We start from the raw sequence: 15291 nt of genomic DNA, 5'->3' as shown, positions 1-15291 counted from the left end.
GAAAAAAAACAGTATTGATAATGTATTACATTAGAAATGTATGTAATTTATTAACAGCAGCAAGATTAATCCGGTCTGGAGCACCTTGATCTCAGAGTAGCACGTAGAAAACGTGAGACATCAAATAAAACACACACGTTCGTTAGTAGTTGCAAGAACATAAGGGACTGGCGAGCTTGAATGAAATTCAGGGATTTCAGTAAAAGGAGAATAAACTGCTTCCTCGGCATGCTAAAATATTTACAAAACAGCGCAAAATGTAGGGTTTCCTGTGGAGACATATTGTCTCAGTTGCCGGGCCCCAATGTTCCAAGATGGCTCCTTCAACTGGCAGTGGTGTCAGCCATAAACAAAGGGTCATGGGGTGGGTGGACAGAATGCAGGAGTTGTCCTGCAGGGGGGGCAAGTGGGAAGGCCTCATGCACAAGAAATACTATATTTTCGTTTATAAAACTTACCTTTAGCTGCTGGCCGCATCCAGCACCGCGTCTCGTTGCGCCGCCTCTTCTCTTCCTGCCTGGTTCTAGCAGCACCTGGGACAGACTCCCTGTCCAATCAAGCACTTCAGTTTTGCAGGTATTAATTTCAAGCAGTTATCCAGCATCCAGGTAATAATGTGACAGTTATCAAAACTAGTTGGCACTTTCTAAGGTTTGGATGTTAAGGAGAGGACTATTTGTGTGTCGTCCGTGTAACATATGACATTAAAACCGTAGGAGCATATGAGTTTCGCTAGTGGGGTGACGTACATGTTGAACAAAGTTGGGGAAAGTGACGATCCCTGAGGGATCCCAAATGGCAAGGCGTAAGGATGCGAATTATGCTCTTCCATCATAATGGATTGTTCTCTACCAGTTAGGTAGGAACTGAGAATATAAGTTTAGGTTAGCAGCGGAAATAATGTGCAAAAAGCGCGAAGCAACAGTCAATACAAATTCAAATTCATACCGTTTTTAAAAATGAGAATGATTAAAAGATTTGGACATCTAAAAATTATTTTTAGCCCTTGAGTGATCTAACGCTCCCCCCCCGAAGCCGGTAATGAGTTCCTTGCAACGATTTAGGCGGCGCTGCTCGGCCGCATCAGCCTGCCCTATTTTAGAGGCTTGAATTACGTGACACTCTAGCTGACGCTTGAACAGCTAGAACGTAACCCAAGAAATAAAAGGAGCATAATATCCGTGTCAGAAGAAGCAGACCCCACAGCTTCCTGCGATTGACCCTGTCAAGGGCAGACATGAGGCCCAAAAATGCCAGATGAAGGGATGCAGGTTGGACAACAGTATACTTGTTTATGATTAAATTTAAATTTAGACATTGATCCATTGACGATTTGCCCGGCCTAAAGCCATTTTGAACCTCAGAAAATAAAGCATTTGCATATTGGCCACAACATCAGCCTATTTAGAAGTACCCTCCCAAGGATTTTCACCACTGCATCAATCAGTGATATCTGCCGATAACACTGGGGGTCCTTGCCCTCCTTCTTAAAGACCGGGACAATTACGGCATGGGACCACAAGGGCAGAGCACCCTCCCTCGCTGCAGCGTTAAGTACCAATATCAAGACTGGCCTACAGATCTAAGTGTTGTCCACAAAAAAATCAGGGGGTATACCATTGGGTCCTAGGGCCTTATTGTGAGTTAATGCCTGAATACTCTGAGATACTTAAACTAAAGTAAATAAAACATTAGCTCTGACCAGTCCCCCTCACCTTCACTGAGCCCACATTTATAAACCCCTTTAAAATGTTACACCATTTGTTGCTCTAAAATACGGTGGCAGAAAGCCGGTCCAGTTACGTCAGAAAAATAAGTCTTGTTTATCACCCTCCAGAACAAGGAGCTGTCTCTAGTTTCACAGACCTGGGCTAAATCCTACATGCACTGTGGCCTAATATAAATGTGCAGTTCCCTAAGGCCTTCATGTATCCCTTCCGACAGGAGGTAACATGCTCCCCATCCCTGGGGACCGGACGAAGGGTCTTACAGCTATCGCAATGAAACCCTTTTGGATTCTGCAAACTAGTATTTGTCACAGAGGCCTTCAGTAATGCCAACACCTTCTGGGCAATGCACGCAAATGTGGACAAGATAGCCCTCCAGAAGAGCTCAGCTCCAAGCAAGTGCATATCCCCTGCCAACACTCCGTAAAGAGAGACTTTAAATCCAAATGGCACGACCTGAAACCATCCAAGTCTCCTACCTTGGTCACAAAGAGTGGGCCCATCTTGTATCTCAGCCAATGGCGTAATACCACCCCGTACTCCACCAATGGCTAAAGACAGGAGATTGTGGTCACTAAAATGGCTGCAAACTGCGTTAAAATTAGAGATGAACAAAAACACAGGGCCTGAAACCAAACAAAATCTATAATGGATGCACAATCCCTCCCTTTAAACGTAGGGAAAAGGCATGGTTTAGCCAAGTTTACTAACTTCTCTAGAGCAAAGACAAGGTTTTTAGTGCTTAGAATTGTGTTTAACTCCATACCCTCCTTTGTGTGAACCATGTGGAGCCATTCTACCAACATACATTTGGGTTTAGTGTTATCCGGGTCTAATGGGCAAACATACAGTTGACAGTTAAAGACACCCACTAGTATAAGGTTATCCCAATCAGAACCATGCCCTGCCAAAAATTCAATAGCTGAGCATAAACTAGAGAGGGTAAATACCACGCTGACCTTGTTTTTCGTGTAATTTTTTTTAATCAATACTAGTGGTGTGGAACCAGAGACGGACAACTTAAACACCTGCAACAGATTTGAGTCCCACATGAGATCCTTAATTGCCACTGACGGTACTGCAAGAGAGAAATAGGTTTAATATCCTTCTAACAAAAAGTTATTTCTCAAGTTCCTTGCAGTAGATCACTTGATATACTCTAACAAATTGCACCAAATTGATATCACTAACCTTGGCGTACAGACTCGCAATATTCCAGGGTAGCGACCTCATATTGTCCAACTTAACAGTTGGGATATTCAGGGGGTGGGTTGTGAACAAGGTAGGTGGGAGGGATGACGCTGGGATGGCAAGTCAATCACAGAATTTAAGGGTACTCAGAGGGGCAAAACGTTTCAGTAGGCTCAGAGTCGGAGACACCAATAGGCGTTGTAGAACAGCCACAAGGAAGCAGCTCATGCCGAACCGGGTTCCACAGAGGTTGACAAACGTTTTCTGGCCTTTAATGGGAGCGCCTCAAAATTGGTTGCTCTGGAGGATCTGAGTGAGACTGTGGTAGTCAGAACACATACAGCGATGGAAGGTTTATTGTAATTAACCACAACAAGGTTCCGCACCCATATCTTGACATCAGAACCCAAACAGCTCACCCTCCTGACCATATTAATTGAGCCATAAATCTCAATGCCTATATTAGAATGCAGGTTAAACCAGTGTACCACTTTATGTTTTAGTTCCACAAAGGATTCAGGTTTTGGGTGTTCTGAGGGGGAACATCCCCTAAAACCACAACACACAGAGTTGTTTCCGGAGGCAGGTGAATCACCACCCCTTCTTTGGAAAATGGAGGGTGAATTGCTACGGGAGGCGGGTCCCAGCCATAGGTACTAAGGGGCCGGGGTGGGCAGAAGAAACATCACTTGAAACCCTAATCGACTGAAGACCTTGGGGCAAGGGAGCTAGTTCTTTGTTGTGCACTTATGATCTCTATGGCAAGGCAGGCTCGGTGTTGTTAGGTACCTCACAAGGTAAGGAACAAGGTGTGGGGCTACAAAACATTTCAAGTGGTCCAGCATCTGAAATTCTCGGGATTCAATGAGTGCTATCCTTGACATAATTGGGTCTAGTTTGGTGTTCTAGATACCATTGAGCTCCCACAGGTAAGCATCAGGCAGGTGATCTGGTTGACCTATTTGCTGGGAAAGGAGTGACATTAGTTCTGTCTCTGCGCCCACATTAACTGAAATGCTTTTCTAGTGTGGGGCAGCCACCGGTTCCCTATGCTTAGGGGCAGCCACCGGTTCCCTGTGCTTACACCTAGAGCTTGCTATAGGGCTCTTCTGTGTATGTCCCTCTGAGGCTCCTCCTCCTCAGCAACAAGGCTGAGACCTCTGAGGTTCGGTCTTGGTCACCCTCTGGTAAGCTGGTAACAAACGTGCCACAAGGCTCCAAAAATATAGTAGAACCATCTAGAAGATAAGAAAAACAGGGGGAGCACCATCCCTGGTTAGGGATAGCTTTCTTTCACTAACTTCATCTCCTTAGATACAACCCCAACAGCCCAGGACAAAAACTCCTCAATGGCTGCAATTTGAGCTGCGACCTGGTGGGACATTAGGTGTGGGACAGCCACCTTTTTCCCCCATACTTCACACAGACAATAATATGATGGATACAAACATTCGGGACACTACAAGGGGAGAGACTTCCACAATAAGCAGGAAGTATAGTAAACGGAGGAACCTCCTCCCCCAGATAACACCGTACAAACATGTTTACATTCAGGTCCGAAGGCCTCTACTAGACAAGTAGCATACATATGCGCTTCTGATATCCTATTCCAGGCCACAGGGTGAAATATCTCTCAGTGCTCCATGAAGCTGGCTCTTGGGTTCCATGAAAAGCCAGATTGCTGAGTCCTACCAGACGGAGAATGAAAGAGAACATGGGCAGACCCTGGGGTGGAACATATACCTGAATACACAGTGAACAATGTCAGTGCGGCTGAGGGCCTCTTGACAGTAATCAATGAAGGAGAGGGACCAAGCGGGGTGGCCCCAACCTGCCTCTTTCAGGCGCAAAGGACCCACCCTTGGTCTGGGATTTGCCCGGGCACGTCGCACGCAGCGGGTTGACAAAATGTGTTTTTATAGCACTCCAGTGATTGCCAACAGGTTAGTCAAGGGCCGCCTTCTTAGCCCTGCAGCCTCCTGGGAGATGGAGTCCCTATTTGAGGTGCCATAAATCCATTCATTAGTCTTTGAATGGGCTTCAGAATGTTATGCAGGCCGCTGGGTTTGAGTAAATTGCACCAAAACTCATGGAGGCGAAACTGGGCTCCAACTGTCAAAACCGGCCTCCTGGGGCTTCAGCCTCCAGGGGTTTTGCCTACCTGCCTGGCTGGCCAGTCGGCCATGCTTATTGTGCTCCTTAAATCAGGGCTCGGCATATCCAGTGCCAGAGAGCTCTTCAAAGCTTTTACCTCAAATTATGAACAACCATGGAGGACAGCTTCTCCATCAAGTGTGGCTTCCATACTGACCTGTAGAACATACACAAATACAAACACCTGCTGTGCTAATGTAATGCCTAATGGATCATGCACAGGCGATATTACATATGACAGTTAAAATCAACCAATGATTGATCAATATGTGAATGATACAGCGGACATTGGCTAGGTGGAAAAGACACAGGAATTTGGTATGCATATATGAATCATAGAAGCCGTGCGACTCAGGAAAATGTGACTCTTGCAAATCTAAAAAAAAAATCCCAATCTCTAAGACTCCGCGAAAATGTCAATCCCGACCTCATCTGCGACTCTAGTTTCTCAAAGCATGGAAACAAATTGGATTTTTAAATCCTTTAAGCATCGCAAAACACAAGAACCTCAATGAGACCTGAAACTCCTCCTCCTCAACAAATACTTTAACTCTTAGCTTACTGAACTTGGTTAATTTCTCTCGTACAGAACTAGACCGTCTGTCATAGTCTGTTGTTTGTTTGCTTATGCTGTTTATTAGACCCTCTCGAATTTTTCTTGATATTTTTTTTCTTTGATCTGTACTATCATCCATTGAATCTCGCTTCATATGTTATTGCTTTCTTGATTGACTGTATTCTGCATGATCATGTAAAGCGCTCTGATACCTTCGGTTCTAGGTAGCGCTATTTAAAACTTCCAAATAAATAAATAAATAATGTGGGATTTTTACAGACTCTAAGTAAAACAGTCACATTTTCTACTTGGGATTAATTGAAGACACGCTGAACCAGGGGATCTGGTATTGGACAGAACGTGAGCATAGTGAGTGGCAGGAACCTTTTACTTCTTTTTACACACTTAAAGAAGTGCTCCAAGAAGCTCACCTTTTCTTGCAGTTCCATGTTTGGGTCTACAGGCCAGCAGAAGACTTCAAAGAAATCAGACACGCCCTCTTCTACCCACAGCAGGGTCACAGATGTCTGGGTCTTGTTGACAGCAAACAAAGATTTTGGTGGTGCCGGCTCTAGAGAAGAGAAATATTTGTTGTTAAGCAATGGATAATGGCCTCTGGAAGTCGAACTGCAGCTGACGGGTACAGCTGCCTTTTTTAAATGAACACATCTTCAACACGTCATAAAAGGCAATAGAGGCCCGGATGTACATAGAAGTAACGCAAGGCAGGGCAGCAGGTAAAGTTGCTGTGCTGCTTTGCATGAACGTGAGAACCCAGAAATTTAGTTACATGCTTTGCTTTTCGGGGTGGGGGGCATCAGAGGGGGTTTTAGGTTTAGAAATATGAGACACTAAACTGCCCCTGCAAGGGGGATTCCGCTAAAATAATAAATGTATGGGTACAAATATGTGGAAGTTATAATACACGCATGGTAAAAAATGGTAAAAATAATGCAAGTAGGTTAAATCTATGACACTACTATTTCATTAAACTTTATTCGAGTTTATGGTAAAATCATGAAAGTGTACAACACACAGGAACATTAGATCTAAAAATAGACAGCTCCGTGTATAGCAGCAGCACTACATAATAAGACCTCAGATAAATGAAATTACATCAAATACTAATTGATCTAAAACAGTTTACAGTTAACATAAATAGAGTTAAGAGAACCTGTATTATCCCAACGGTAACTAAGGGGGTCATTAGGATGGCGGAAGAACCACCATCGCCGGGCCGGCGGTAGCGGTCCTTCCGCCATCACACAGGATATTCCCACCGCCAAATTAGGATGGCGGTGGGAATCCCAATCTGTCCCTGGCAGACAGAAAGTCCGTTCTCCACGGATCTGCAAGGCAGTCCTTTTCCACATGCCTTGCGGAACCAAAACACAGGCCAGCATTGGGATTAGGATATCCCTTTCCGCTTGTCTTTTCGTGGTGGTCATCCCACAACGAAAACACAGGCGAAGGCTGGATTCGGGGGACTGTTGCGGGCCCCCACTGTGTTGGGGGGTACCCATGTTACCCCCTGCATTTCCCTGCACTGCATGGCAGGCAGCACGTGGTGCCTGCCACATAGTGCAGAGAAATGCACAGCATGGCATTTTAGCATTGCGTACGGTGCTGCAGCCAGCAGCACCGTCTGCAATGTTAAATGCCCTGGATGCGCCCGCCAGTATGGCAGGCGCATCTTAATTGCAGTGGTGGGACCATCACACGTCTGGCGGGTGGTCCCAGCACCACAACGATGGCGGGCGGACTGATGTCCGCCCGCCATCGTAATGAGCCCCTAAATCCCTACATTGTAGACTTATTGGGTAATCAAGAGGACACCAGAAAGTAAACAAAAACAAAGAAATATACTTTTGGTGACACTAGCAGCTGTAAATAAAGATATGCTGGTCTGATTTGCCTAAAGAGTGCAGGAACCAACAGAGGCCTGATATACTTGTGATGCACGTAGGAAAACATTAGACATACAAGTACAATATGCATGGAGTCACAGAACGAAATATTATCGCTTACTACAAAAAGGCAAATTGAGCAATTGATACAAGGCCCCATTTGGGAACAAAAGCTGGTGAAAGATATGTAGCCTTAAAAATGTTAGAAGGCGTCATTGCCTATTAGACATATTTAAGAGGAGATAGGGCTCTAATCCACTCACAGATTTAACCAGGGTGTATGTCTGAACGGTCTGTTTTGTCAAGGCAGAGTTTTCCCTTTCAGTAGTCACCCTTTGGATAAAAGTCTGTTTAACCCATGCAAGATCCTTTTTTGTTATTCCTCCAGTGTTAGAATATAGACCTGGGCAATATATTTGAAAGCCGAAGCAAGATGGCGGTCCCGATGTGAGCTATGCTCGGTCGCAGAGCTTCTGATACAAAGAGCACCTAATTTTCCCCGAGTGTTTTGAACTCATGTGGCGGTGAGTGTATATGCTGCTTTTTAGTCCTCTAGCAGCATTGTTGAGCCCATGAGCCGCGGTGGTGCATGTCTCCTCAAAGAAACGTGAGCGCCTGCTATTGATTGTTTATTGCTCCTGCTGTCCTCTTTGTTCGTGTATGGGCCGGATCCACTCTATTCTATTTACTACTCATCGCCCTATCCGACAATCTAAGATGGCCAGCAACCCTCACATCACTCCTAAACCAGCCTCTATAGGTGCAAAGCCGAAAGGACACAAAAATGATCCACCTTCTCCTGTTCTCTCATCAATTGCAAAATCCAGTTCTTGGCTCTATTTTAAATGAGGTACGTGGTCTTCAACCGTTTATGTCCACTACTAATGAAAAATTAAAACAAATTGAGGACTGATGGATTATCATTGAGGGAAAGGTGCTGGAACTTGCGCAACGTGTGGGAGACCTTCAAGATTTTTCTGTTAAAATTCCTTTATTAGAGCAAGAGATCCACAAGCTGAAACTCCACACTGAAGACCTTGAAAATCGTAATCGGAGGAACAACCTTTGCCATTATTATCTTCCGGAAAATATTCAGGGCCCAGACATGTTATCTTTTCTGCAGAAATTCCTTCCAGATCTATTAGATCTTCAATCCTCTTCACCTCTCAATATACAACGTGCACCTCGTCTGGGTTGCATTCATTCTAATTCAAACAAGCCACATGGTATTATAATGCTCTTCCTGGAATTTACTGAACGTATGCATGTTCTGAAGGCTGTAAAACTCAAATAGCTTTATCTCTCAAGACGTCTTCAACGCAACAAATGCTCGTCGTAAAGATTTTCTGGCGCTTCGTCCTCAAATGAAACATTTGAACATTCAGTATGACATTTTTCATCCTTGCCTGTGCAAAATTACCCATGAAGGAAACTCACGCTCATTCTAAGATCCTGAGAAACTCAAACTCTTTCTGAGCAGCATCTCCTCCCGTAACATGGATACTAATGCTTAATTTTCTCTTACTTAACGCATTGATATTGTTGTTCTAAAGGTTTATCTATTTTGATGTTTTACTGTTTTGTTCCTCTCCCTTACATTTCTAATGCTCTCTCATCCTTTCCTCTTTTTATCTCTCTTATTTCTTAAATGACTCTATTTTTTCTTACTATTTTTCCTCATTCTTTATTTTCTATTCTTTGCCATTTCTCTATTTCTTAGGAGTCCCCTTCTTACCTATTCTCTCTTTCTGCCGTTCTTGTTTTTTTTCAACGTCACCATGCTCCTCTCCTATCGATTGCTTATTTCTCTTCAGATCTGGATTCTTTTCCTTGATTTGTTTTCTCAATCTGTTTCTATATCTCTTTCCCCTTTTTTCTTACCTTTTTTCTTTTTAATTCCTGGTTATATTCCCTCATGATTTCTTATCATTAATACTTTTTTATCTCTTTGAGTGTATTTCTGTTTTCATTTGATAAATATTGTCTCTTTTTCTTTTTAATTGGTCTTGCAGCTTACTGTTCCCGTGTCCATATGTTCTCCCCCACCCATCAACAACGTTAATGTTGTTTCGTGGAATGTACGTCGTTTAGGTCATCCTGTCAAACGTCAAAAGGTACTGTCTCACTTATCCAAACTTAATACCCATGTTGCCTTTTTACAGGAAACTCATTGTAATGATGTGGAATCTCTTAAACTTAAACGTCAATGGGTTAATCAAATTGTTTTCTCTCCTGCTCTTGATCGTCATGGTGGTGCTGCTATTTTATTTCATAAATCGATTAATGCACAAATTATATCAACAGAATGTGATCTAATGGACAATAGGTTTTGGTTGACGCTATCCTTTGTAAAACACAAGTCACTTTCTTTAACATTTATGGTCCTGTCATGCCCGACCCACAATTTTGGCACTGTATTAAAAATTGAAACTATCTTCTATTTCGAATACCAATTTAATTGTTGGTGGCGATTTCAATAATTGGCTGGATCCCTTCTCTGATAGAAAATCTAAATGCAAATTTAAGCCTGATAAAACTCATAAATCATTTCAATCTGCCATCACCTCTCGTCCTTTTTATGACGTATGGAAAACATGTAATCCATACACTTCCGAATTTACTTACTTTTCACCTGTACACCATACTATGTCCCGTATTGATTATATTCTGGTCTCTAAATCATTACTCCCTTGTATCCATTCCTCTGAACTTGGTTCTATTTTTATTTCTGACCATGATCCCGTCTCTGCCTCTTTTGATCTGTCACTTACCACATGCAAACAAGCCCGTTGGCATTTTAACAATTACCTACTCTCAGATCAAACCTTTATTTCAGAAGCGACCTCTTTTATTAATGAATTTTTTCAATTCCACATCCCTTAGATACCTCAATTCATAATAATTGGGATGCCTTTAAAGCACCATTTAGAGCCTTTACAATTGCTTATTCTGCAAAGAAAAATAAATTACTCAATGCTAAATATCAGGAAACTCTTCTCAAAATTAAAACCCTGGAACACAATTACTTTTCCTCTAAATCCTCCTCCACCTTGCAAGAATTGATTACAGCCAAATCTACACTGAATAAAATTGCCACGGTTGATGCTTGTAAGGTCCTTAAGATTAAATATAAATTTCATGGTAGCCAAAATAAAGCAGGGAAAATGTTAGCTAACTATTTAAAAATCAAATCAGAGTGTACAAATATTGGTCCTATCCACTCAGAAACAACCAATAAACTTATTTCCTCCGTTTCAGACATTGACAATACATTCCAATCCTGTTATGAACTTTTATAGACAGAGGATACTACTCCTTCTGAAAAAGATCTTGAAGCTTTTTTCCAGGGTATCCCCAAACCACATTCTCTTACTGATACGTTTTTACCTCTTGAGAATGATCTCTCCCTTCAAGAAATAACCAATGCTCTTAAATCTTTAAAACAGGCCAAAGCACCGGGACCAGATGGTTTTTCAGTTTAGAAAAGACTATCCCGCTTATCAAACCTGATCAGTCTGGCTTTGTTAAAGGCTGACTTGCCTCTGACAATGCTAGAATGTTCTCAAATATTCTTGCCCTTGGAAAAAAGTACCTTCTCCTTTAGCTGCCCTATCACTTGAGGCTGAAAAAGCTTTTGATCGAATAAATTGGCAATTTATGCTATATACTCTTCAATGGTTTGGCTTTGGCCAAAGGTTTATTTCTTATATCAAACTACTATATACTGCCCCTTGTGCTTGTGTATTTGTCAATTGTCTTTTTTCCTCATACTTCCATCTGCAACGAGGTACCCGTCAGGGTTGCCCTCTCTCTCCATTGTTGTTTCTCCTCTGTCTAGAACCTTTTATTGAACGTATTAACCCTAATATTACTCGCTTTAATCTTAATTCCCATCAAATTAAACTCTCTGTTTATGCAGATGATATCCTTATTTACATGTCTAAACCATGCACATCTCTTCCCCCTTACATACAAGAGATTTATTGTTTTATTTTCCACTGTCTCTGGTTATAAACTTAATTTTTCTAAAATGGAGATTTTACCTTTAAATTCATCATGTTAACGATACATGTTTGATACAACCAATTTCACTTGGTGCCCCCAAAAGATTAAATACTTAGGAACATGGTTTCTCTCAAATATTTCTGATACTTTAACCCATAATTTTTCTGCATTAAAACTCAAGCTTACTAATTTACTGTCTCCTTGGTCCCCATTATTTTTATCTTGGTGGGGCAGACTTGATACGATTAAAATGATGATTTTTCCCCATGTGCTTTTTCTGCTCACAATTTTACCTTTTAAAATTCCTAATTAATATTTTTCTCAGATTAATTCTATCTGTACCAAATTTTTATGGAACAATAAATATGCTTGTATTGCCCTATCTAAGTTAACTCGTCCTAAATCAGAGGGAGGTGTTCGATTTCCCGATTTTAAACTGTACCACAATACTTTTTTGATTCGTCAATTTTATGCCATATCTATAGATTATCAAGATCTACCTATGCCAACATGGGTTCCTGTTGAACGATCATTGATACATGGCTTTTCTTTTCAGGATATTATGTTCATGACCAACTGCATTTTCATTTCCAAATAGCCTATCTTAAAATATGCTCACCATTTAATTCACAAACTGTTTTTCAAAGGTTTTGACCTTTATCAATCTTTTCTATACTCTTCAATATGGTTTAATAGGCACATTAATTTCCGTCATAAATCCTTTTACTACAAGCACTGGAAGGAAAAGGGCATTTTCTATGTACATCAGTTGATACTCAACAATTAAATCTTACCCTTCCTCCAACTACAAGAGAAATTTAACCTTCCTGATTCTTACATTCAGCAATATAACACATTGTCTCCTGTTCTCCAAACCTTTTTACAAAAATGTAACTCCAACCCTACTCCTATTTCGTTTATGCCTACCACTATTTCACACTCCTCAGGACCCAATTCCCAGTGCTTCCTTTATATATAAAACCTTATCTGCATATACTAGTACTCAAAATAAATCTCCTATTGAATTATCTTGGGAACAAGACTTATCTCAATTGCTTTCTACTCATCAATGGAATCGACTGTGAATGAATGAATGAAATACAATTTCTATAGCTCGTAGCTACCCTGAGGCCTCCTAGCGCTTACGGAGCGGACAGACAGATAGGCACGTCATGTTAGTGCGAAGTACTGAAAAGATGTGTTTTGACTCTGTTTACGGAAGGCCAGTATGTTTGGTTCCCCTCAGAGAGTAGGGGGGAGAGAATTCCAGAACTTGGAAGCATTCAGGGAGAAAGAGCGTCCATCCCATCTAGATCTTGGTACTTTCCTTGGGGTGGGGAGAAAAGCGGAGCTAGAACGAAGACTCCTGGAAGGTTGGTATGGGGTGACCAGAGACTGGATGATGGCTGGGCCTGATTTCCAAATAAATCTATGGGCCAGGCACATGGCCTTAAAATGTGTCCTAGCCCGAATTGGGAGCCAGTGAAGATTCCTCAGTGCAGGTTTCGCTGATTGTCTCCGAGAAATCTGGAAAAGTTGGCGAGCCTCACAATTCTGGATCACTTGTAGTTTCTGGATTGTGGGCTGAGGGGTGCCCAGATACAGCGCATTCCCGTTATCCAGGCGGGACAGTATAAGGGCTTGCACCATAATCCTTCTCGCCTGGAAAGGGAGCAGGGGAAGGTTCTTTCTTAGCATTCTCATTAGGCCAAAACATGTAGCAGAGAGCTTAGTGGCTTGATGATTAAAAAAGAGGGAGCTGTCGAGCCACATGCCCAGGCTCTTAATCGGCTGCTTTGGGGCTGGAATAGGGCCAAGACAAGTCGGCCATGTAAGTGCTGAGGAGGGTGATGGAGGTTTGCCCAACAACATCAATTCGGTCTTGTCCCCATTTAGCTTGAGGTGAGAGAGTTCCATCCATTCGGCTACCGTCTCTAGGCAAGTACCTAGAGAGCAAGATGATCCCTTAGGGTGGTTTAATGCCACAACCAATTGAGTATCATCTGCGTAGGTGATGATTTTTATGCCGAATGGAAGAACTATCTCTGCCAATGGAGCCATATAGGTGTTAAAAAGCATGGGGCTCAGGGAGGTGCCTGGGGAACCCCACAGCTAATAGGCCACCGGTTTGATGTGGCATTTCCCTCAAAGACTTGAAAGAACCGATCCTTTAGAAAGGACTGGAACCAGGTAAGTGCCAAGTTTGTCACTCCAAGATTTTTTAGTCGCTCAAGCAGGATGTTATGATCAACAGTGTCAAAAGCAGCACTGAGATCTAAAAGAATGATAGCTGCTGAGCCGCCCTGGTCCAGAAGTCTCCTTGCCTCCTCTGTTACAGCCAGAAGGGCCGTCTCTTTCCCGAGTTGAGGACGGAATCCTGTTTGAGAGACATGGAGCCGGTTGTTGGATTCCAAGTACTGTACCAGCGTGGAATTTATGTGTCTCTCAATCAGTGGCAAAAGATTTTCAAAACTTCCAAAGCTACCAACATTACACAATCATTATATTTTATGTTTAATAGAGTTGTAATCACTCCCCTCTTTCTTCATAAAATTGACCACTCTATTTCACCGTTATGTTGGTCATGTCTTTCCTCCGAAGGATCATTGATGCACTTGCTTTATTATTGTCCTAAGGTTCATGACTTTTGGAAAGCTATTTGGTCGAAATGTCGATTGATTATTTTCCTGTGATGTTCCATTTGCTATTCATAATATCTTTTTAGGTACTATTTCTGCCGATTTTGACCAGCTCCCATCAAAAACTATTTTATTTGACCTTTTTATTGCTTTTGCATTCAAAGTTATATTAACATGTTAGAAAGACAACTCTAAATTATCGTTTATGCTTTGGTGGAATTTAATTTGTGATGAACACAGAATTTCTTCTGTCTCCCACTCTTCTATTTATCAAAAGATTAAGTTGGATTTATTATGGTTACCTTTTACTACATTCCTGTCCTCACACTCGATCTCTCTTATAATATTCTCATTTCATTATTTTCATATCTTTTCCTTTTATCTCTCTCTCTTCTCCCCTCTTTTCTTGCTTTCTTCTCCCCTCCTTTTGCCTTTCTCTCATTTCTTTCGTAAAAATTATACGCATTTCACAATTTTTTCTCTTATGGAACACATTCCTTTATTATGCTATTATGATGTTATAACATTCTTATTCTTCTCCTCTTATAATTCTACTCTTCTGTTATAACAGCTGCAACTGTGATTAGATATTTTCTTTGTTTTAAATAGATTTTAGTAGTTTTTGCTTATCCCTTTTTTACATCTTTTACCAGTTCTGTATTGTTTTCACTCTGTGTTCATTATCTCAATAAAAATTATTTAACAAAAAAAAAAAGAATATAGACCTGGACTCCCTAATTCCTTAAAAGATTTTTTTAGGTATTGTGACCATGGAATATGAGCCACATTGTCTAAAAGCAAACAGTCCTGGATTATACTCCTATTAAAATGCAAATCCTCTTTATACCAAACTGAACACCACATTAAGAGAGGGTGAAATATGCAATATATGGCATACCTAACTCTTCATGTGCAATTTCGGTAGGAATTCCTAAACCAATGGCTAGTAAGTTTCCCAGGAATTTGTTCTTTATCACCTAAATACAGTCAGTATTGGCATACCCTCAGATTTCGCTGCCAAAGGTGGCCATCGGAACACATTTGGCCTTGTAGACACCAAGTAATAATTTTAGGAACTTATGCCCAATGCATCTTGTAAAATCTTGAAGCCT

The 15291-nt window shown here is 41.6% G+C and overlaps 1 protein-coding gene across 6 annotated transcripts in view; it reads right to left on the bottom strand.

The window, feature by feature from the left end:
• Positions 1-15291, bottom strand: part of PTPRO (protein tyrosine phosphatase receptor type O) — a 922864-nt gene that overhangs the window by 190631 nt on the left and 716942 nt on the right. For all 6 annotated transcript variants that reach the window (XM_085652640.1, XM_085652641.1, XM_085652636.1 and 3 more), the window contains exon 13: positions 6060-6199. In XM_085652640.1, the coding sequence (XP_085508766.1) occupies positions 6060-6199 (140 nt within the window). The remainder of the gene's footprint in view (positions 1-6059; positions 6200-15291) is intronic.

Source organism: Triturus cristatus, chromosome 4_1, assembly GCF_964204655.1.
Source record: "Triturus cristatus chromosome 4_1, aTriCri1.1, whole genome shotgun sequence".
Lineage (NCBI taxonomy): Eukaryota > Metazoa > Chordata > Amphibia > Caudata > Salamandridae > Triturus > Triturus cristatus.
The sequence above is the reverse complement of the archived record's forward strand: the minus strand, read 5'-3'. Positions and strand labels throughout refer to the sequence as shown.